The sequence below is a fragment of the Rhincodon typus genome, chromosome 7 (genome assembly GCF_021869965.1).
Source record: "Rhincodon typus isolate 14 chromosome 7, sRhiTyp1.1, whole genome shotgun sequence".
NCBI lineage: Eukaryota > Metazoa > Chordata > Chondrichthyes > Orectolobiformes > Rhincodontidae > Rhincodon > Rhincodon typus.
In genome coordinates, this window is record NC_063338.1 from 54739584 (window position 1) to 54763840 (window position 24257).

Below are 24257 nucleotides of genomic sequence, written 5' to 3' on the forward strand. Positions count from 1 at the left end.
AGTGAAAGGCAATTGCTTCACTCTTTTTCGATGTTTGGAAGGCCACACAAAATCACATTTGCAGAATCTAAACTAAAGTAATTGACTACGTACAACCTCCACCTCAAGTGGTGAAAAATGTATACAGATTTCCACCAAATAAAACACACATTTAAAAATAGTTCAAAAGCCTCAGATTCTGGTTCTAAGTTTGGGAGCTCAGATCCTGTCCATTAGGGAATTAAAAGGATTCACCACAGTGAGAGAAGATGTCCCTTCTCATTTCAGTCATAAATGTTTTGTGTTTCGTTTTGAGACTGTGCCCCTCCACCCTGGTTCAAAATTCCAGCCAGAGAAAACACCTTTTTCAGTCAACTCTATCACTTTTAACATGTTCTAACTTTATGAATTTGCTTCTCATTTTTATAAACACAAGGGAATGCACAGGTCCTGTCCCCTCAAAGATAGTGTCCCTGCCTTTGAGCCAGGAGACCTGGGTTCAGGATTTAGAGAATTAGAATTAGCCTTTATTGTCACGTGTACTCAAGTGAGTGCAGTGAAAAGTTTGCAATGTTGCCTCTCAGCGTCATCTTGGGTACAGGATACTTGAGTATTTGTTACAGACTTAAGAGAATCATTTATAAAAGTTCAGCATACGAATAAAGGATAAAAGAAGCTTTCTTTTAAAAAGTACCTTAACTATAGTCTTTTAAGCAAGTCTGTGCCAGCTTTCTGACCGACGGGCCAAGTGTATAGGAGATGCTAGGCATCAATCCTGGAGGCCTCGCTTGCAGTCCCTAAGGGACTCGCTGCCACCCCCGCACTGGCCTCTGATCCACTTGGCTCCGGGACTTGCCTGGACTTGTTGCCCCCAACACTGGCCTCGCCTGGGACTCAGCTCTGGGACTCACTTGAACTTGCTACCTCTGTGCAGGCCTGGCCTGCAACTCACTGCCTCCCACACTGGCCTGATCTGGGCCTCGCCTCTGTACTCACCTAGCCCGGACCTCATCTGCAGGACTCGCCTAGTCTCGCTACTTCCGTTCTGGCCTGGCCTAGGCCTTGCTTCCAGAACTCACCTGGACTTGCTGCCGCCATGCCAGCCTGCCCTGGGCCTTACATCTGGGACTCGCCTGGACTTGCTGCTGCCATGCCAGCCTGGCCTGGGCCTTACATCTGGGACTCGTCGCCCCTGTGCCAGCTCCCTCCAGTCTCCACCATTCACCTCCGGTTAGTAAAAGTTGAAAGTTTGATTAAAAAAAAAGAAAAAAACCAAAAAGAATGGGCAGATCAGAGGAGAATCAGGTGGAACATCTCACTCTGCCACCATCTTGTCTTGTCCTGCTCACTCCAGCAGCATGTAATAACATCTCTGAGAAGATTGACTAGAAAATTATCTTGAACAGTCCCATCATCCAGGAGTAACTGGCGAGAAACAAATGCAGAGAGTGCTGGAAAAGCTCAGCAGGTCTGGCAGCATCTGTGAAGAGAAATCACGGTTAACGTTCCAGGTCCGGTGACCCTTCCTCAGAACTGAAGAGTCTGTGCTGCACTCCCACTGTGGCAAATATATCCTTCCTTAGGTGAGATGACCAGAATTGCACCCAATACACAAGATGCAACTCACCACTGTTCTGCACAATTGAAGCAAGACGTCTTTGGTACTGAAGACAATTCCTCTTGCGATTAGGCTAACATACCATTTACCAAATTGCTAGTTTCCAGTCACTTATTCATTGGCGTGATACTGTATAATGGGAATATGAAACGGCTAGCTTTACCTATCAAACCTTAAGACACACAATGCTTCCATGGTATTCCAGAGGTGGACTGGGCACTTTTTAGGACCATGAGTGACAACCATAGGCCCAATCTTCTTGGTTTCTCTTTACGTAGGTACTTCTTATGAATTATCTATTTGAGTGCAAGATTAAAAAATGTGATGAAATGTGTGTTTTTCACCAATATTCTGGTTGTAATGCATGGATGGCGTGGAGAACCATAGATATACAAAATTGAATCATGCAGTTCATTGTAGTCTTCCGCTTAATTTTTTGATTCCAGTACACAACTCCAACACCCAGGCAAGGATTTCAAATTTTATTCAGCTAAGTTCCTCAGTCATATATTTCAGGATTCTCAGAGATACGTTAATCCTGATTTTGAGATCAAGTAAAACTATCTCTTTCAATTCTACCTCCTTTTAGTTTTACATCCCTGCTTTCTTATGTCTCCAGCTTTACCAACTGGAAAGCTATGCTTCTTCAGGCAGAAATGGGAACTTTTGCTCCTTCCATGTCTTTGTCAATTTCTGCTCATTATACAGAGGGCTGTGAGTAAAAGGAAGGTTAACATTCTCCATTTAAGTGTAGAACATTTTCTGAATTTGTTTCTCTAACTCGTTGTTGTTGCTGTCTTTATCAAACACAGAAAATCACATTGGGTTGCCTGCATTGGGTTGGGGGGGGGGGGTTGCTTTCAATTAGGATGCTGCACCATTGGTAGTGGCCCACTTGTCCTACCATGATTTAACAGGTACTGGGGGAAATGTTCAGTGGACTTCCCCAGCCGGAGTCCCTCAAGTGGGCAATGAATGTCCAATTAAGGGTTTTATCCATTGTTGCCCCGATTTAACAGGTGATCAGGTATCTAGCAGGTTTTTAGAACATTCACCATTCCATTTCATTCCAAACCTGCTGTATTACCAGCAGTGGTCACTGATCACAGTGAGGTGCAAGAGTTGCTGAAATCCAGTTGGCTGGCTGTTCAGTTAAACAGAACTCCCACCTCACATTAAATGAAAGTAGAGTAAGCCAGAAAAGTTGAGGTGGGGTTCTGTCCAATGCACCAGCTACACACTGTCAACATTATCCTTAGCATGCTATTCAACTCATTATTACAGGGAGACTGTTAAGACGAGTACGAGTACTCCTGGTGCTTTCCGTTATCTTACTAACCTTGCTCATCTGTATAGTTCTTTTAATGAATGCCAGCTTTTTCTTCCACCAATACTACTCCTACCTCACCAAGACCAGTACACATATTATTCCAAGTGCAACTTTGCTCTTGGGCCCTGATCAGCTGTACAAGATGTTCTTTTGCTTTTATGAACAATTGATTAAAATATTTAAAAATTCAAAAGTATGCAGTTATTTAGTTCCACATCACAGACCAAGAGTGTCTTAAGCTGAACACACATTTCCACAACTCTCTCCACAACGTGGATATTTCCTCCATTCTTGTGCCAATTGATTGTTTATGATCAGCAAATCAATGAAAGGATCACAGAAGAATTAATTCAGAACATTTTGACAGGGTAAAATTGCTAACAGTTCAATTTATATTGTACGTGTAGAGGTGGGGGGTCACAGACATGTTTGTCATTGGTATACAACAACTAATAATACAATTCTGAAGTAACTCATTGGCTAGGAGATACTTTGGTGATAGCTTGAGGTGTGTCAGTAATAAGTTCAAGTCTTGGAACAACTCCACTTTATGTCCCATGTATAATTTTGTCAGTGGCAATGCCAATTAAGATACTCCAAATAGATGTGCTCTGAGCTAAGAAGTAGTAATTGACAAAAGAATAAGAGATGAAGTAGTAATATAAAACAGAAGGAACTGATTTCACAAGGGAGAAGAAAAAGCAAATTACGCTTACCGATTGACTCTTTCCTTGTCTGATTAAGTGGTTTCTTGCATGCATATGGTAAAGCAGCTTCACAAGGACTAACTTGCCAGCGACCATTAGAATCCAAGTTCATTGTAGCACAGCTTGATTCCTCAAGATGATACAAATCAAATATACCTAAACATAACAAATTGTAAAGTTTCACCTCAGACATCTCACCATTATCAGGGAATAACTACTTATATGGTTTAGTTTTAGAGGCGTTGGAGGTAAATTTAAAACGTGTATTACGTTCTGCATCTTGCATAAAACTAATCAGTTCAGAATCCCTACAGTCTGGAAACAGGCCCTTCGGCCCAACAAGTCCACACCGACCCTCAGAGCATTCCACTCAGGCCCATCCCCTTTTAACCCACCTAATCTACACATCCCTGAACACTATGGGCAATTTTAGCATGGCCAATCCACCTAGCCTGCACATCTTTGTACTGTGGGAGGAAACGTAGCACCCGGAGGAAGCCCACACAGACACGGGGAGAATGTGCAAACTCCACACAGACAGTCGCCCGAGGGTGGAATCGAACCCGGGTCCCCAGTGCTGAGGCAACAGTACTAACCACTGAGCCACTGTGCTGCCCCTTGTCTTGTCCACTGACCTCACAAGCTGAATGAAGTGGACAGCAGGGGAGACATTACGGAAGAGATGTGCACCAAAAATAAAACAACGATAGCAAGGATAAAACAGAAAGAGAGTTAGCTGGAATGGGAGATCAAAAAAGCAATAAAAGAATTACAGAAACTGAATGATCAGGAGAACTGAGAAATGGTGAAACAAAGGAGCAGCAAAAGGAAAGGAGAATAAAGACAAGAGACGGAAAAGAGGAAAAGAGGAAGGGCAGAAAATCATTTTTTTAAAAAAGGACCTTTCACATACTCACTATCAAAACCATTTTTACTTTTAAACCAAAAATGATCCAAAATATATGGTTTTATTGTGAAATGTAACAATGATCTGCTCTAAGACTACAGACATTGAAATCTCGTCTCCAGTAATTTTATTATTTATCACACATCACTTTTGAAAATAATGTAACGACTTTGTTAAAACAAAACAAACATTTTTACCATCATCCCAATTAACAAACACGAGAGGTGTTCCATCAGACCACTGCCAGCCACCAGCTACGTTCATTTGATTCAGGCCAATCCACATTTTCTTTGGAATATTTGGTTGCTCTATTAAAAATTACAATAATTACAATTACAGTGAGGCATGTAGAAATGAAGAAGTAACATTTAAAAGCCTTTGTACTACTCTTCAGATAAAACATTGATTGATTAGTATTTTTGCACTTTTGGAGAAACAGCTACAGCATCTCTTAATGTCAAGATATAAAACTGACAGCTTGGTGTCAATAATCAGGTGGTGTATGAACAGGTGGAAAAAATACCTGCCAGACCTTGTAGTGCCAAGGTTCTGAATTCACAGCTGAAATTCAATTTTTGATTTTCCTGGCCAGTTGGGAAAGCCAGTGGCAGCCAGGGACATGAGACCTGCAGGTTAGAGGATGCGGTTACATTAACCACAGTATCTGAGCAGGCTGAAGTGTGAAGGTGGAGATGGGGGCTGAGTGATTGTGAAAGGTGGTAGAGTGAAGATAAGCTTCAATTAGCATGGGAGAGACTAGGTGTTCGGGGAGCCTTTGCCTTTTGGAACAGGCATCACTCATCTCTCTCTCACTGTCAGGGTTCCAAAAATCCTGACAAATACAGTTGACAATAGTTAAATACAAAATAATGCTCCCAATTGTAGGATGAATGAGCAAAACATCCCAGGACAAAGGGTGGTCAAAGAAATCGTATGATGTTACAGGTAGATAATGTTATGACCAGATACACACTTATATTAGTTCAGGCCACAGTGATCATTGCTTTCACTGGAAATACAATTAGCAGCAGTCAAAGCTGGAAGAGAAAAAGTAGAGGCCACATGATGTTATATAAGTTATATATGTAGGAATACACGGAAGTCAATATATAGATACATACGTACACACACTTTTTCTAAATAGGAGATGTTTTTTCTCTATTTAAGAGAATTATTTGTCAATAAATGGTTGCCACCTAGTGTAACAAATCAATGTATGATATTTCAATACAAAAAAGTAAATAATTGAAAAGACGCTGACAAGTCCAAGCTCCTGCCATGCTATAGCCATCCCATGCTGGGAAAATAATGAGTTATTTAGGAATTACTCATTAACAAGGCTGTTCAGTCCAACCAACCCATGCTAGTGCTTTATTACCACATCAGAATAGTCCTAATCTTATATTTCTATTTCCTCATATGGCTGGCTGTTTTTGTGATCAGACTGTTAGGAAAACATTTTTAAAATTTTACATATGCTGGATATTTCATGACCCCATAAGGCGTATTTTGAGGGGGAACATAAAATAGATTGGATAGCTAGCCCAGAATCTACCTACCCTTGAGCTCATCCTGATAAATACTGGGACCAAAAGAAATAGGAACAGGAGTAGGCTGTTCAGCCTCTTGAACCTGCTCTGCCATTCAATAGGATCATGGCTGATCTAACATTCCTCATGTTCACTTTCCTGCCTTTTCCCTGTAATCCTCGATTTCCCTGCTGATTGAGAATCTATCTCATCCTTAAATGTACACAAGAACTCTACCCAGAAGCTCCAAAGACTCTCGATCCTCAGAAGAAATTCCTCCCCACCTCAGTCTTAAATTGGGGAGGTGTTGAGTAGATACCCAATTCAGCAGACCATAAGCAAACAAGTAATTAAGTTTGGTTAAAAGCCTAACTGACCCCACTCCATAATGTAGTTGACATGGAGAAGCATGCAGGAGAGGACAGCATTTTTATTAAACTGCTCAAAAGGAAGGGGATACTATCTTTGAGGGGTGCTCCTTTCTCCTCACCCATGATACAAAATCCAATCCCATTCTACTTCCCCAAGATATCCATGCCCTCTCTGCCCAAAGTCCCAAATTTACCTCAGTCGAACATCGATGGCTACATTCTCTTTGCGCCTTCCTGCAGTCCTGACAGCACCAGCTATTTAGCCCTGGCCCTGCAGGAACTGCTACTGGTCTGGAAGGTGAGCCTTGCTCACACTGGGTGGGTGTAAGTTCCTCTATCACCTTGTTAGTATTGCCTGGAGAGTTTGGGAGTTAGCAATCTATATCCCTCCAACCTGGTCTCTCTTACCACCTCCACAGTCTATGATTTCTTCTTCAATCACCATCTCTGGTCATTTTGGTCTCTGTGCCAATTTTAATATTCAACGTAATGTTCCTTTTTTTGAAAAAAGAAACTAAAAGGGAAACACTTTCAGTCTCCCTAGTTTATCGCATCCATTCAGAAATTAAAGAACCCATAAAATCAGATCTTATTTGATTCAGTGATAATGACCACAGTTTTTCAGAATTTTGTATCACATTCTTTAGTTATTTGCATCAGGCATCATTTGTGATAATCTACACTGTACTTTGAGTGCTCAACATCCTTTCTATGGAGCCCAAGAACCATAAATAGTACTTAAAGTTATGAATGGGCATAGATCTAACAGTGCATTTCAACTTGGACATTCTCTACCTCTTATCACAGAATCCAGTATTTCACTAGCCTTTTTATGCCATATGCAACTTGATGTGTCATTTTTGATAATGTGAACCTCCAAATTTCTTTGATTTCCCATGTTATAATTTGGGTGAGGTTGGCTGATTTGTTTTTTATGAATCAAAAGAAGTTTCCAGCTTAGTCAACTACTACTCCAGAAAAAAAAAGTGTATTCAATGTTACAAAGAATTTTAATTTAAAGTTAACAAAAAAAAGTTTGGATAGCATTATAAATCATAATTGGGTCTTTATTTTCATAGTTTGTCCATATTAATATAGGAATCAGCAACTGAATGGGACAGGAAATCTGGTGTGCTTTGACAGATTATTTCATGTACATCATGTATGATTAATACAAACTCACCAGAAACATACTTCTGTGCTTTTGGATCAGCAACACTCAGTAGATCCCCTCCTTGACTCTGACAGGCAAGGCGAGCCTCATTCCAGGAGAGAAAAGACTGGAAGTTAAATTGGTAACAAGTCTGTTGTGCACTATCTTTCTTCCAGAATGTTTTGCACTCAGTATCTGTAAAACAGGGAAACAAAGTTTACCTTTATTGTGCTAAATGAACACAAGCATTGCTGAAAATAAAAATACATTTTGTCAAAGCTTTTGGTCTTGCACTCATCAGAACAATTCACAAAAATACCAATGAGAAGAGAAAACAACGTTCATACTGTATGAGAGGAGAGTGCTGATAGTCATGTGGACTGATTGGTAGAGGCATTGCCATGGAGAATGCAAGCCTAAACCAAGATATAGTAAAACTTGACACAAGACAAGTGATTTCACCTTTTTCCACACTAAACATTGCAATAGGTGAGAATGTGATAAACGCTCACTTCAGTTTGCATAATTTTCAAGTCAGAAGTGCTAAGCAGCCAAGAAAGCCACATGGGACTTACTATGAAAATCAAACAGTTCATTACCTGATCATTATAGTTGCAAATATTTGAATCCATAATTCACATTTTACACTTTTAACTTCTAGCTTCAGACATGTAACTTGTAGGTTGGAGAATAAAGTGTGATATGTATGATAAAGAAAACCTGTTCCATAACTGGTAAATAACCATATAGTAAGGCATCAAACAATTTGGGCTAATTACCGTTAAAGACTAACCTATACTTATCCTACATAGTCAGGAGGTAGAAATATAATTCTCTGGGTTTGTAATAATGTGTTAATTTATCAATAAAAGATTTAAAATTATTTATGCAGTGTCTAGATGAAAGGATGCTAAAAATAATTGGTCAGTACGGGAGTTGCCTGTTAGGACAGCAGGTCTGGAAGGAATTAAATTATTTCTATGGGTCGCATTATTAAAGTGCGGGTTTGGTTTTCAAGGTGAAAGCTAATTAATTTACATTTCTGCTTGGAACATTCCAGGTATGGCAACGTGGAAATGGGTAGTGAGGTTTAGAAGATTGCTCTGTTGAATTTATCAAAATGTTTCTCACAGGAGGCAATTACAATTTTTGTCATAAAAGCAGCAGATCATCAAGTTGGGTGAGCATAAGGATATGTATTTGTTAGCTGGACTAACGCCTTAAGCAGCAAAGGTATTAACTTTCTCATTCACCTTTCTGAACATGGAAGGGGGCTCGAAGTTAAGTGGAATTTGACAGGGAGTGGGGAGGGGCGGGGATCTTGAAGATTTACCGAGCTTGGAGCTACAGGAAGAAATCTACCCCCACAGTGAAAACCAACAAGCCTGAGTTGAGAAGTCCACAATTCAGCTTTTAAAAGAGAATTAAAGAATCACTTTACAACAAGCTAATGGAGGGATCTTGGTGAAAATTTCTATCTTGAGGAATAATTTTCCCTGGGGAAATTCCAGAATTCCAGCTAAATTCCAGAATTTGAGAGGGCTGTAGCATAAATTTGGTTAGTCCCAGGAGAAGTGAATGAATCTGTAAGATTTTTGTAATGTACAAAAGAAATCTGGGGGAAATTAAAGAGTGCAATGAGTTTATAGCAAAAGTCTTAAGCTATTCTGGTCATTCAATGATTCTTTCTTTGTTTAATTTCTCAATATGTTGTGATGTAGGGTGTGCAATGTCATTTATTTTAAAGATTGGACTTTGAGGTAGTAGCATGTGAGTTTGGTGCGTTGGTGGGGGAGGTGTAAGTGGTTAATGATTAACTTGATGGTATTTCCGGAGTTGTGATTTAAAAAAAAAGAGATTTCCTGTAGTGGTAACAGGAATTTGTTTGCATTAAGAGAGTTTAAGGAGCAGACAAGATAAACATTGAAAAGCCTTAAAAGCAAAATACCAGAGATGCTGGAAAACTGAAATAAAATCAAAAAAGTGCTGGAAAAAGGTTGAGTAGATTTGTAGCTCAGGTTGTGGATGCTGTGGTTGGTTCGCTTGCTGAGCTGGTTCGCTGATGTTTCATTGCTCTGCTGGGTAACATCATCAGTGCAGCCTCCGATGAAGCACTGTTGTGTTTTTCCACCTGGTATTTAAACTCTGGGGTCTGTTGGATTTGATTACCTCATTTCCGGTTTTCCTTCGCAGTGGTGTATATATAGGGTCTAGTTCTATGTGTTTGTTGATGGCCTTCTTGGTGGAGAACCAGGCCTCTAGGAATTCCCATGCTTCTCTCTGTTTGGCCTGTCCTAGGATCCTGGTGTTGTCCCAATCGAACTGGTGGTTCTCCTTATCCATGTGAATGGAGATGAGCGAATATTGATCATGTCCTTTTGTTGCTAGTTGGTGGTGTTCATGTACTCTTGTGGCCAATTTTCTTCCTGTCTGTCCAATGTAATGTTTGTCACAGTCCTTGCATGGAATTTTATATATTACGTTGGTTCTGTCCATAGTGGGTAAGGGGTCTTTGGTTCAAGTTAGCAGTTGGCGTAGGGTTGACGTGGGTTTGTGTGCTACTCTGATGCCCAATGGTTGTAGGAGTCTTGTGGTCAGTTTGGATATGTTCTTGATGTATGGTAGCATGATGAGTGGTTAGGGTGTGTAGTATCTTCCTGTTGTTATTCATGTGATAGGCATCGTCGGATCCAGTTATTCGGATATCCGTTGTCCTTAAATACTTGGTAGAGATACACTTCTTCTTTTTGGCTAGTTCTGGTTTGCTACAGTGTGTTGTTGCTTATTTAAATAGTGTTTTCACGCAACTTTGTTTGTGGGTTTCGGGGTGGCTCCTGTTGAAATTCAGTACTTGGTCAGTGTGTGTGGCTTTTCTGTGTACCTTTGCAGGAATTCCATGTTCTACCATGATGTCCAGGAATGGGAGCTGTTTGTTCTTTTCCTCTTCCCTGGTGAATTCTGTTGCTGGTGAGAGTGTTGTTTATTAGTTGGTGTGTCTCCTCTAGTTTGGTCCATTTGGTGATGACGAAAGTGTCATCCAAGTATCAGATCCATGGTTTGGGCTGGATTTGCAGAAGGGCCATACTTTTGAGTCTCTGCATCGCCGCTTCTGCTATTAGTCCGGAGATAGGTGACACCATGGGTGTTCCATTGACCTGTTTGTAGATTTGGCCATTAAAGGTAAAGTGGGTCATGAGGCACAGGTCCAGTAGTTTCAGCATGTTGTCTGTGGAGATGGTGTCGGGTTTCATTCTTTTATCAGCGTTGCTAGTGCTTCTCTTGCTAGTAGTATGTCAATTGATGTGAATAGGGCACTAATGTCAAATGACACCATGGTCTATTCGTCTATTCTTATGCCCTTTAGGGATTTGAGGAACTCCTGGGCTGAGTGGATGGAGTAGGGTGACTTGCTGACGAGATGCTTTAGTTTTCGTTGTAACTCCTTGGCTAACCTGTGTGTTGGTATGCCTGGGAGAGAGACTATGGATCAGATGGGTACTTCCGGCTTGTGTACCTTTGGGAGGCTGTAGAATCGGGGGGTGTTTGTCCCTTCTGGTTTTGTTTTTAGGTAGTCCGTTTTGTTAATTTGTCTGGTCTGTTTGAGTCTCTTTAGTGTATTGATTATTTTATTCCCCAAACGCAGTGTCAGTCAACAACAGGAAGATACTGCATGCCCTAATAGGCTCATCACACTTCCATACATCAAGAACATATCCAAACTAACCACAAGACTCCTACAACCATTGGGCATCAGAGTAGCACACAAACCCACGTCAACCCTACACCAACTGCTAACTTGAACCAAAGACCCCTGACCGACTGTGGACAGAACCAACATAATATATAAAACCCCATGCAAGGACTGTGACAAACATTACATTGGACAGACAGGAAGAAAATTGGCCACAAGAGTACATGAACACCACCAATTAGCAACAAAATGACACGACCGATACTTACTCATCTCCATTCACACGTATAAGGAGAACCACCAGTTTGATTGGGACAATGACACGATCCTAGGACAGGCTAAACAGACAGAAGCATGGGAATTCCTAGAGGCCTGGTTCTCCACCAAGAAGGCCAATCAACAAACACGTAGAACTGGACCCTATTTATACACCATTGCGAAGGGAAACCAGAAATGAGGTAATCAAACCCAACGGACCCCAGAGTTTAAATACCAGGCGAGAAAACACAACGGCGCATCATCGGAGGCTGCACTAATGATATTTCCCAGCAGGGTAATGAAACGTCTGCGAACTAATGGACCAGCTTGGTGACTGAACCAACCAGAGTGCAGGAAAAACTCAGCAGGTCTGGCAGATGCTGCCAGACCGGAGGTTCCCTGAAGAAGAGTTATACTGGATCAAAATGTTAACTCTGTTTCTGTCTCCACTCACGCTGCCAGACCTGCTAAGTTGCTCCGGCACTGTTTGTTTTTAGTATTGGAGAGTATTAGTTTGCTTTCAGTTAGAAGGATCAGGAGGTTCCCCCCCCACCAAGGGAAACATTTCAGTTTGGAAAGCCTTTTGGTTTCTGTTCGCAGAGGTCCCAGTAGAAGTTAGATGTGCAACCAGTTTCCCCTGAAAAAGGGAGCTCATTCAAAACCATTAGGAGACAGGTCACGGTCAGGAGATTATTTTAAAAGTTCTCAACTGGAAATTTTTAGGTTGAACCCTGAAGGGATTTTTCAAAGCTGAGAAAGACTAAGCTCAGTCTTGTGAAGACTGGAAGATGAAATTATTAAACTTGCAAGACGGAGAATAGAAAGCCACAATTCAGTCAAACCCCATAGGTATAACGGAGAAGGAAATTGTCTGGTTTTTGAGTACAATAAAGGCATGATGTTGGGATAGATGAAATATTTCACTTCACAGGTTTTCAGAATCTTTCAAATTGTGACATCTAAATAGTATGATTTATTCTATTTTATCATATCTTTCGTGTGGGAAATTTCCATTGTATTTTAAAACTGCAGCAGTTATGTTTCAGTGAAAGGCCACCTCATTAAATAAAATAAACATGATCAATCAAGCCAGTTTGGAGTCTGGGATCTGCCTTGTCCAGTAATAATATCAGCCAAGATCATAACAAAATACAAGGTGTTTAAACATAAAGAACTGTCCCATAAGATTTTAAATTTTATTGAAGTTAATCTCTGGGTGTTCAAATTTCTCTAAACATTAAGAGCTTCTATGAAGATCCCAAAATTAAAACACATCCACCCATATCCTTTCCACGCAAAGGAAAACCTCATTCTGCAGTTTTCAAAGTAAATCAGAATTAAAATTTCTATTTAAAAAACAGCAAATGGAACTGCACAGGTAGGTATGCACAATGTATGATGAGATATAAGTAATGCAGACACTCTTAAACCTATAAAGCATCCAGGACAAATACATTAGGATAAAGTAATGTCAGGTGGTTGTGTGGTTCAAGGTGTGAGGAGATAGTCACCCCACAGGCAAAGAATTGTCAGTCAGCAGCTCCTGGAAGGGGTGCTCTAAGAATTCTAGCTTTTAACACCAAATATTTGAAGTCTGAAACTTTTTAGAAATTATATCATATTTGCAAATGATATCAGTGGCAGTAGAATCAAGACAGTTCAGAAATCCTATAAGTTTTAATACAAACTTATTTGTACAGCATAAAGTCAGGTACAATATAATACAAATAAACGTGGACTTTTCACGTAGGAAGGAAAAATGAGTGACAGGTACACCCCTTGGGCAATGTTGAAATAACCAAGAATGAATCTGAAAAAGACTCAACTAATGCAGACCAACAAGTCAGCAGCGCATCCGAAACAATGAGGAACCACATGATCTGAAGCTGTGGTTAAAATGACTGTGCTGCCAGCAGTCCTAGATGGCAAGCAGTTTCAGTTACTGAGAAGTTTTAAAGTGCTGGAGGAAATTCAGAGAAAAACCATTAGGCTGAATGTTGGTTTCAAACAACTTAAACCACGTAGTTGGGAATTTGAGTCCAGTTGCATGGAAAATTTTGAAATAAGTTAGAGGTGGGGCGGGGGGGGTTGCGGTTGCTCAGGAGATATTATTAATTTTCCAAAACAAGTAATTTAACAAAGAGATTAGGAAAGGCCAGGAATCTAATTTCAGGCACAGCAGATGAGGGACGAGGGACAACGAAGAAAATGGGGGTGGGGGGGCATCAAAACAGGACTGAGGGTGCTGTAGCTAAATGTGTACAGTATTCGAAACAAGGTAAACAAGCTTGTAGCACACATTACAATTGGTGGGTAGACTGTTGTGGGTACAACAGAGATGTGGCTGCAAGAGGATCAGGGCTGGGTACTAAATATACAAGGATACAGATCCTATCAAAAGGTCAGGCAGATGGGCAGAGCCGCCTTTTTAGTGAGGTGAAATTAAAATCAATATCAAAAAATAATATAGGGTCAGAAGATGTAGAATCTGGTGTGGGTGAGATTCAGAGACTGCAAAGGAAAACAGACCCTGATGGGTGTTGTATACAGGACTCCTAGCAGTAGTCAGGATGTGGGGAAGAAAATAAATCAGGAGATAGAAAAGGCACATAAAGAAAGTACTTTTTACAATAAAAATCAGGAGCTTCAACATATAGGTGGACTGGCAAAATCAGGTTGGTACAGCATTCCGAGAAAAGGAGTTCACAGAATGTCTATGATTTTTGGAGCAGCTTGTGGTAGAGTGTTCTAGGGACCAGGCAATTCTGGATTCGGTGATGAGGCAGGGTAAGCTAGAAAGTAAGTTGAAAGAAGATTGCAAGAGTTTTTTAAAAGATATGTAAAAAGGTAAGAGGGGGCAAGAGTGGACACTGGACCATTGAAAATAAGGCTGGAGAAGTAGTAATGAGAAAAAAAAGAAATAGTGGAAGAACCGAATAGGTACTTTGCAGCAGTCTTCACCATGGAAGTGTACCAGAACTTCAAGTGAGTTAGGGGGCAGAGGTGAGTGTATTGGCCATCACTAAGCAGAAAAGCTGTAAGGTCTGAAGGCAGACCAATATATTTCACCCCAGCATTCTGAGGGAGATAGCTGAGGAGGCTGTGCTGGCATTGGTGGTGATATTTCAGGAATCACTGGAGTCAGGGAGAGTTGCAGAGGACTGGAAAATAGCTAATGTAACACCTTGTTTAGAGAGGGAGGGAGGCAGAAGATTGGATATTACAGGCTGGTTAGCCTGACCTCAGTCGGAGGTTACATTTTAAGAGTCCATTATTCTAGGACGAGATTGCATGCCTGACAAATCTGTTAGAATTCTTTGAGGAGGTAATGAGCAAGTTAGAGATAGGAAAGCCAGTGGACATGATCTATATGGATTTCCAGAAAGCCTTTGACAAGAAGCTTCACAGGAGGTTGCTAAAGAAGAGTCCATGGTGTCATGGACAAGGTACTGGCATGGATAAAGGATTGGTTGACTAGCAGAGGCGGAGATTGGAAATAAAGGGGTATTTTATAGGGTGGCAGCTGACAACTAATGCGGTTCTGCAGGGTTAAGTGATGGGACAACTATTCACACTATACATTAATGATCTGGACAAAGGAACTGAAGGCATTATTGCTAAGTTTGCAGATTACACAACGATGGGTAGAAGGACGGGTAGTGTTGAGGAAGCAGGAAGACTGTTAGAGGACTTGAACAGGCTAGGAGAGTGGGCAAACAAGTGGCAGATCGAATGCAAAATGGGAAATGAGAGGTAATGCACTTTGATAGGAAGAATAGAGGTCGAGACTAATTTTTAAATGGGGAAAAGCTTTGGCAATCTAAAGCACAAAGGGGACTTGGGAGTCCTAGATCAGATTTTTCTGAAGGTTAACATGCACGTTCAGTTGGCTGTTAGGAAGGCAAAAGCAATGTTAGCATTCATTTCAAGAGGGCTAGAATACAACGGCAGAAATGTACTGTTGAAGCTACACAAGGCTCTAGTCAGACAAAAGCTGGAATATTGTGGGCGATTTTTGGCCCTGTATCTCAGGAAGAATGTCCAGAGGAGGTTTACCAGAATGATCCCAGGATTGAGGGTTTGTCATATGAGTTGGCCTGGTTCTGTACTCAATGGAGTTTTGAAGGATGAGTGAGATCTCTTTAAAACTTACAGAACACTGAGAGGCCTGGATAGAGTGGATGTAGAAAAGGTATTTCCACTAGTCAGAGAGACTAGGACCTGAGGGCACAGCCTCAGAGTAAAGGGGCAACACTTCAGAACTGAGATACGGATGGTTTCTTCAGCCAGAGGATGGGGAATCTGTGAAACTGATTGACACAGAACGTTCAGTGTCAAAGTCATTGAGTGGATTTAAGACAGCGATAGTTAGGTCCCTGATTAGTGAGGGTGATCAACGTTTGCAGGGAGAAGGCACGATTGAATGGCAGAGCAGACTTGATGTGCTGAATAATCTAAATGTGGTCCTCTATCTTATGGTCTAAATCACATTTTACAGTGAATTTAATGCAGGAAACGGTTTCCCAAGCACTTAACAAGAGTGATAACTTACAATAATAAAAAAAATCTTTTCACCAAGCCATGCAAGTACAAACCAGAAGGCCAGAAATAGCCAGATAGTTGAGAGATGGAACTCCAGACAGGACAGATACCACAGTTGCAAAACGGCAGAGCAATTCTTAAAAAAAAAAAATCACAGATGCTCATGTAATGAAGAATAGAAGGGTTTGAGAGAAAATCCTTGAAGCGGAAGGTGACAGTGCAATTCTGGGAACAGGCAATTGTCTGGCTGCAATTAGTTAGTGGAACCAAGCTAGGGCAATTCCACCAAGCTAGATGACAGAGGAGCAATTTTGGAGAAGCCTAGTCTGGTCACTTCGGACATTTGTCCAGAGGGTGTTGATTTTGCCAAAAAAAAAAAATCCCTAATTGCTCCTGAGCAGTCTTCTTAAGCTACTGGAGGTACACCAACAACGCTATTGGAAACAATAAATTGTCAGATTTTGAGCCCGTAACCATAAGGAATAGCTGGATAATTCCAAGTCAAAGTGGCATACAACTTGGAGGGGAAGTTGGAGAGGAAGGGTCACCGGACCCGAAACGTTAACTCTGTTTTCTCCTCCACAGATGCTGCCAGACTTGCTGAGCTTTTCCAGCAACTTTGTTTTTGTTCCTGATTTACAGCATCCGCAGTTCTTTTGGTTTTTATTAAAGGCAGATATGTTGAATACGATACACGGTGGCAAGTCGGTGAGGAACAGGAAGTGAGTATACCTGATTATATAGGGTACAGAGAAGAAACAAAGATGATAGAAGGGTAGGATCTAATTGGAAAGATTTTACCAATAGTGCCCTTCAGCTATTCAGCATATTTATTCATAACGTAGATAATGGATCAGAACGCCATTTGTGCAAACTTGATGACACTGAAATAGGGAGGTTTATGAGCAGAGTAGATGGAAGTATAAAATTACAAGAGATATAGATAATTAAGTTATTGTGCAAAAACATGGAACCAAGAAAGGATAGTACAGGATACTTCATAAATGGCAAAAAGCTGAAACAGTGCATATGATTTGAGTATATTATTAAAATCTCACAAAGAGAAACAGACAAAATTCCAAAAGACTAACAGAATACTGGCCTTTGGATAGAAGTCATACTACAACTATGCATACTAAAGCCCTGACGTTTCGGGCCTAGACCCTTCATCAGACCCTTTTCTGATGAAGGGTCTCGGCCCGAAACGTCAGCCTTTCTGCTCCTATGATGCTGCTTGGCCTGCTGTGTTCATCCAGCCCTGCACCTTGTTGTCTCGGATTCTCCAGCATCTGCAGTTCCTACTATCTCTCATACTAAAGCCCTGGTTAGCTGACAACTCAGTTATGATAACAGTGGAACAGGCACAAGGGGAGTACATGGCCTATTCCTGTTATATCTCCTATGATCTCTTCAAAGGAATTGAGAAGACATTTAATCTATCTTTAATTATTCAGTTGTAAACTTCATTACTTGCCTGGCTTCAAACATTTCCCCCATTTTCTGTCTTTATCATAGTTTGCAGTTGTGGCGCACCATTCCTCGTCATCATTGCTTTCAGTGGTACATTCATAATACCATTTTCTTCTGTACTTAAAGGGGAAGACACAGGGTTTTCCATAAGCAGTTCCATCAATTGTATAAATCCCTATGGCAAAAAACAAATGAATAAATTACAAAAAAGTGCAGAGATGCATTCTTAGCATTATGCAATAGAACTTCTTATAGCAAATATAAAGTCTAAATTAAGCTGTACTTCGAGCTAATGATTTCCACTACAGTGTGTAAAGTATCTACACTTTAAAACAACTAATATGCCAATAGGCATGATGGGGCAGCTACATTGCTTTGATATTTAAAACTTTGGTTTTGTTGTTAGGGTTATTCTGTTGTTCATTATTTTAACAAGTTCCAGGCAGGACACTGCTTCTTGAAAATTTACTGGACAAGTTCACTCAGAAACAATGAAGGTTTTTGCGATCATTGCTGAGCCCAAGGACGAGATCTTGTCATCCACACCTGTTTCAGAACAGAAGGGAGGCAATCCAGAGCAACTTGTGATCCAGCAGCTTGGACCAGTTCCAAATGCATAGCGTACCAGCACTGAACAGCAAGTTCTAATTTTCTCTATTTGTTCAAATAAAACAGAAAAAAGTGAAATAAAAACTTTCAGTGACCTAACACCATGCGCAAATGATACAGCAAATATAGCAGAGAAGTAATGCAAAACAAGGAAGCACTCCTAGGGAGGAGCCTTCCCAACCCCTCAAGCTACATTCAACTAAAGGAATGATAATTCCATCCCCAACAGGAACACTGCCCATTTCAAGGAGCAGCTGCAATGATAGAATATCCCCCTCAATTTAACAAGAAGTTGAAAATACTGCCAATATTCAGAAACAAAAAGTTTAATTGTTTTGTCATTGAACTTAGTTAAGGCATGTGGCAACTTCTGGAATGAATGTTGCAGCTGCTTGATATGCCTATCACAAAACCTCTCCGTTTCTACATGATTAAAAATCAGAACAGCACGAAGCAGTACACCCACTTAGAGATACTTCACCTTCAGCCAAAGCTGCTAACTAAATGGAAATCAGTGGAATCGTTCTAGCTTTCCAAAGTTATCAAAAACGCCACATATTGCTCATTACAATTTGCTCGAAATTTTTTGTTTAAAAAACGTGTTTGCTAAACAAAATAAAAAAAGGTGCTGGAAACATTCAGTAAGCAACAAAATATGACTTAATACCTTGGATGTGAGCCCCTTCTCAGAATTGGAAGACAGGACTGACAAACAATATTTAAAAACGAGACAGAGCAAAATGAAGAAGGAGAAACACCACCAGGTTCACTCTGTGGTCTGCAGAAAATGAGCTGATCTGCTTGGAAGTGGTGCCTGCTGTTATCATTGGCCTCAGTGCCCCAAGGCAAAAAGGAAAATTGGCAAAGCTTCTGATACTTAATTGCCGATCTGCAATTTTGTGCTGCAGGTGTGCAAGTGCAGTGACAAAGAGGAGTTCACATGTAAAACCTCATCTAGCTTGCTGGCTTGGCTATCTTGGATCACACACAAAAGCTAGCTATTTGAGAAGGGTAATGGCAAGAAACCTGCCATGTCTAGAATCTGTGCCCCGATTCAATTTGATGCCCCAGGGAAAGTCGATCACACTACAAAACTAATTTATGCCTGCAATTGTTTTCTCAAATCCTTTCTGTTAATTACAACAGCAACAGTTTTCCCTCTCTGGACAAATGCCATTCCCAGCCCCGAGGCTGGATGACTTACTGCCCAGGCTTTAAGATGAATGGCATACCATCAAACTGCCTTGTTCTTACCTTTACATGCTTCATTTTTGGATCACCATCTTGAGCCACTTTACACAGGTCTACACAGTTCTGGATGTTACACATGGTACCAGTGTCTATCTGACACTTCACATTCATTTGATGCTCTCCTTCTGCAGCCATCATTCTAACCATCACAATCTGTTGCTCACCTTTCCTGTTTATTTTCATTTCCGTTAATAAAATTCCATTTGTTTTATTGTTCAAACAAGGACTACGACTTTGCATGCTTATGTTTTAGTAAATAATTGCTTACGTAACAAAAATTTTGAAAATTGAACTTGCCATCCTAGTTCCTGACAGGGTTCTAACTTTATTCAGTACCAACATCAACTGGGCATTACCTCATAACAACCGGGGCTACTAGATCACAACCCAGAATTCAGCTGGAAGTATCAACGCAGTCACATACTTATCAAGTTGTCCTCTCCTTCTGATCTCTAATATTGAGCAAATATTGTTCATGTATAAACTTTAATATCATATTCAAAATGCATTGACAGAGTTTTCAATTTCTATAATAGAACATAGAACATTACAGCACAGGCCCTGCAACCCACCGTGTCTGTGCCGGCCATGATGCTATTCTAAACTAATCTTATCTGCTTGCACGTGATCCATATCCTGCGTTCTCGTGTCTGTCTAAATGCTTCTTAAATGTTGCAGTTGTATCTGCTTCTACCACCTCTGCTGGCAGTACGTTTCAGGCATCTACCACTCTGTAAAAAACATGAATCGCACATCTCCTTTAAGTTTTCCCCCTTTCATCTTAAGCCTATGCGCCCTTGTATTTGACATTTCCACTCTGGAAAAAAGAATACGACTATCTGCCCTATCTCCACGTCTCTCATAATTTTACAGACTTCTATCAGGTTGCCACACAGCCTCCAACGCTTGGATAACAATCCAAGCTTCTCCAACCTCTTTTAGCTACTATACTCCAATCCAGGCAACATCCTGGTATACGTCTTTTGCACACTCTCCAAAGCCTACACGCCCTTCCTAGTGTGGCAAGCAGAACTACACATAATTCTCAAAAATATGGCCTAACCAAAAGTTTTATACAGCTGCAACGTGACTTGTCAACTTGCATACTCAATGCCCTGACCAATGAAGGCAAGCATGTTGCATGCTTTATTTACCACCTTATCCCACTGTGATACCACTTTCAGGGAGCTATGGATTTATTTCCCAAGATTCCTCTGTATATCAATGCTCCTAAAGGTCCTGCCATTTACTGTATACTTTCATCTCGCATTTGACCTCCCAAAATGCATGAAAACTTCTTCATGGGAAGGGAAATTCAAAAGGTTTTGCTTTCTTTTCTCCCCACTCTTTCCCCACCCACCCTAGACAACCATTTAACTTTCTCTTGGCAACCATTAAAAAAACCTGATTTGTACGCAGGAACTGGCTGCAAAGGTCTTTTGAACACTTTCAATTTCTTATTGAGAGCAGAGCCAGGACTTTAAACAAGTTCAAGCAAGTTTCTGGTCATTCACCCAGCATTTAGGAAAAGGTGAAGGCACAAGATAAATCATTAAACATGTAGTCATCGCCAAAATCACCAATTTACAACCTATGAACGCTTGTAGACAATCACATAGGAGGAATCCAAAACTAACATTGTTGTTTCCGTAACAGTGACAAAAAATCATTTTGCTGATATAATCTCCATAAATCAATGGCTCAGATTCAAACGGAAAGTTGCAGAAATGAACAGTTGTGTAATGTCTTTAAAAATACATCTCAAAATTTGCCTGTCACGTGAACAAATCAACCACAAAAGGAGAAGATATTACAAGGGACGAAGTGGCTTTGAACAACTGATTTACATGAGCAAGATCTACATGGTAAGCAAGTCAGCTAAAGAGACTTTAACTGTGGAGTAAAGAGAATGACATACAAGAAGCCTGAGTCAAAGGAAAAGAGAGTAGAAGGATGGCTAGAGAAGGTTACTAAGCTAAAGGAAATGTAAGATAATTAATTTATGTTGACATGAAGGTAAAAATGTTATATTTTACACATTATGGGGCCACAAACTAGTGTATGGCAGTAAGGTGACAGGGGAATTGACTTGGTATGGGAAGGGCATGTGTATTGAAATAACTGAGTTTGGAGTGGTTAAAACCACTCACAGGTCTTTCAACAGTAGATGGGGCAAAGTGAGGGCATGCTGGATGTAGATGGCATATATTTGCAAACAGACAGCAGGACAGGTGGATAAAGTGGTTAAGAAAGCATACGGGATGTTTTCTTTTGTTCGTCAATGCGATGAATAAAAGAGCAAGCAGCTTATGATAGAGCTGTTTACAACATTGGTTAGGTCACAGATGGAGTACTGTGTACAGTTTTGGTGACAAGACAGCAAGGATGTGAGTGCATTAAAGAGTGCAACAATGCTGTGGGTTGCAGCAATTATGTTTGAAGAGATGCTAGATAGGCTGCAGTTAGTTTCCTTAGAGCAGAGAAGGCTGGGGGTGAGGGGTGAAGTTCTGATTGACTTATTCAAAGTTTTGAAGGTCGTAGACAGGGCAGACAGGGAGAAACTTGGCAGAGGAAAAATAATCGGGGGCATGGCTTTAAATTAAGGAGGAGGAGTCTTAAAGAGGATTTGAGGATTTTCCAGAGAGTTGTGGGTAACTGGAACTCAGCCTGGAACAGGTGCTAGAGGTAGGAACCATCAATACTAGAGCTATCTAGATGAACATTTGAAAAGATATAGCATTCAAGGCTACAAGCCAAGTGCTGGAAAATGGGATTAGAATAGATGAATGTTTAATTACCATTGTGGACATGATGGGCTGACAGGCTTCTTCCTGTGTTGTTCTGACTCTGTGAAGTCAGAAGTTCAACTTGGAGTCAAATAGGATACCAAGACAATTGGATAGTTTTGTGCAATCCAACATAGTTGGTGGAATTTGATATGAAATCTGAGAGATAGGAACCAAAGACAATGACTTTGGTTTTCCCAATGCTTAACGAGAGGGAATGGTGGCTCATCTAAAACTAGATATTGAAAAAGCAGTGACGAGGCAGAGGTAATTATTATTAATGTGCCTTTGACAGTTAATGACATGCTTCTGATAATGTGAGAAAGAAAGGAAAGATTCTTGGCAGAGACTGAAAATAATGATTAGAGGAAAGAAGAGAGGTAATTTTGGATTTGCTCTGAGTACTGTACAATTTAAGAATGGGATTAAGTGAGCACTGATTTGTGCTAGTCAATTACAGCAGCAAAATGATAGAGGGCAATGAATATGAATAATGCAGCACAGCCAGAGTCAATTACGTTTATGGTAAATTTTGATTCATTGCTGTGACAAAGTTGAAAAACCTGATTAAAGATTGCACAGAAATTCTGCAACTGTATGTTTCAAAGATTTGTAAGCACATGTTTATAAACCTGACAATCTAGATATCTATTGGCTGCTCGGGAAGGTGAGTGGTTCGCAGTTTATGTGAGAATAATTTAGTACAGACAGACAGACAAAAGGAAATCCAGAGTTCAGGTCTAAGGTAGGGATAGGGGGTTGGATGGAAATTTTATTGCTGGCAAATGGAACGAGGAGGAAATATCAAAAGATAGGGGAACAGACAGTCTCTATTTTAATGACAAAGACATTCATGAGCTCCTCACATTTTGAGAGGAAGCAGGATAGAAGGAGGCAGTTGATTGTGGGAAAAGAATCTTTCCTCTTCAGGATGATTCTCCCATTGTGGTGGTCTTGACAAATGGCAGCAGGGTTGATAGAATGCCAGCCATCCAGATCTAACGCAGAATGGTGTAGTCAGTTATGTACTGATATAATCAAGGCTGTGCCCCTTGGACTTTAAGCAGCAAAGATTAGTACTGGAGCAAAATTGGATGGCAAATGCATTAGGCTGGGGCAAAAAGGAAATTAACAATGATTAAGGGAGTGGTTCAAAAATGTGACTGTGAAAGTATTATATTTAATGCCACTTTTGAGGGAATTTCCACTACTCCTTTCAGAGTTAAATGCAGAAGGAAGTGATATAGGATGAATGCTGGGTTTTTGAGTGGTGAAGGATGCAAGGAAGTAGATGAAGCCAGAACTTTCCAGAGATCAAAAGTAGAAGGACCAGAGATTTAAAGAGTAATAGGGTAAATGAGTTTGTTGGATATGTTTAGAGAGGACTGAAGAGCAGTGAATGGAGAGGAAAAGAGAAAAGTGATACGTACTTTAACCTGTTCAGAAAGTGCTACTTACTGATCTTATCATAGGGAATTCAGAACTGCAATTGTGGACAGAATATTAGTTACATAGACATGACAGAGATAGAAAGCTTAACTACATAAAGTCAGGGCAAGAATAACCAGTTGGCTGACATTCATTATTTCAGCACACTGAAAGTGACACAATGACACTGGGATGGTGAGCAGGGTCAGGAGCTAATGACTTGTTAGATTTATTCACAAAGTGAAGTATTACTTGAGGAAAAAAAAATGACTTCTGGTTGCCTCCTTCACCAAATGACTGCAGTTTAACAATTAGGAAGACTGACTGGTGACATGGAGCAGACAATATGAAACAGCTCAAAATTTAAGTCTGAGGCCCAGTAGCAGGATTAAATGATTCCCTTCGTTCATCCCAGCTGGTTCCACATTATGAACCATGGGCACACAGTCAAAGTTACCATATCTTTCAATGGAAATGAAGTTCACAAGAACTGGAATATTTCACATTGTAAGACATACCATGTCTTTGTGTTTCTGAATCATGTTCACTGTACTTTTTTCTCTTTGCCTTCATATTCAATATTGAAAATACTAAAGGAGCACCAATGAAAAGTCAGACTTTAAATGCT

The 24257-nt window shown here is 40.5% G+C and overlaps 1 protein-coding gene across 2 annotated transcripts in view; it reads right to left on the reverse strand.

Moving 5' to 3' along the window:
• ly75 (lymphocyte antigen 75) overlaps positions 1-24257 on the reverse strand; it is a 145592-nt gene that overhangs the window by 116106 nt on the left and 5229 nt on the right. For both annotated transcript variants that reach the window (XM_020529208.2, XM_048598981.1), the window contains exons 3-6: positions 17560-17730; positions 7625-7789; positions 4739-4849; positions 3644-3790 (exon numbers count right to left, since the gene is read on the reverse strand). In XM_020529208.2, the coding sequence (XP_020384797.1) occupies positions 3644-3790; positions 4739-4849; positions 7625-7789; positions 17560-17730 (594 nt within the window). The remainder of the gene's footprint in view (positions 1-3643; positions 3791-4738; positions 4850-7624; positions 7790-17559; positions 17731-24257) is intronic.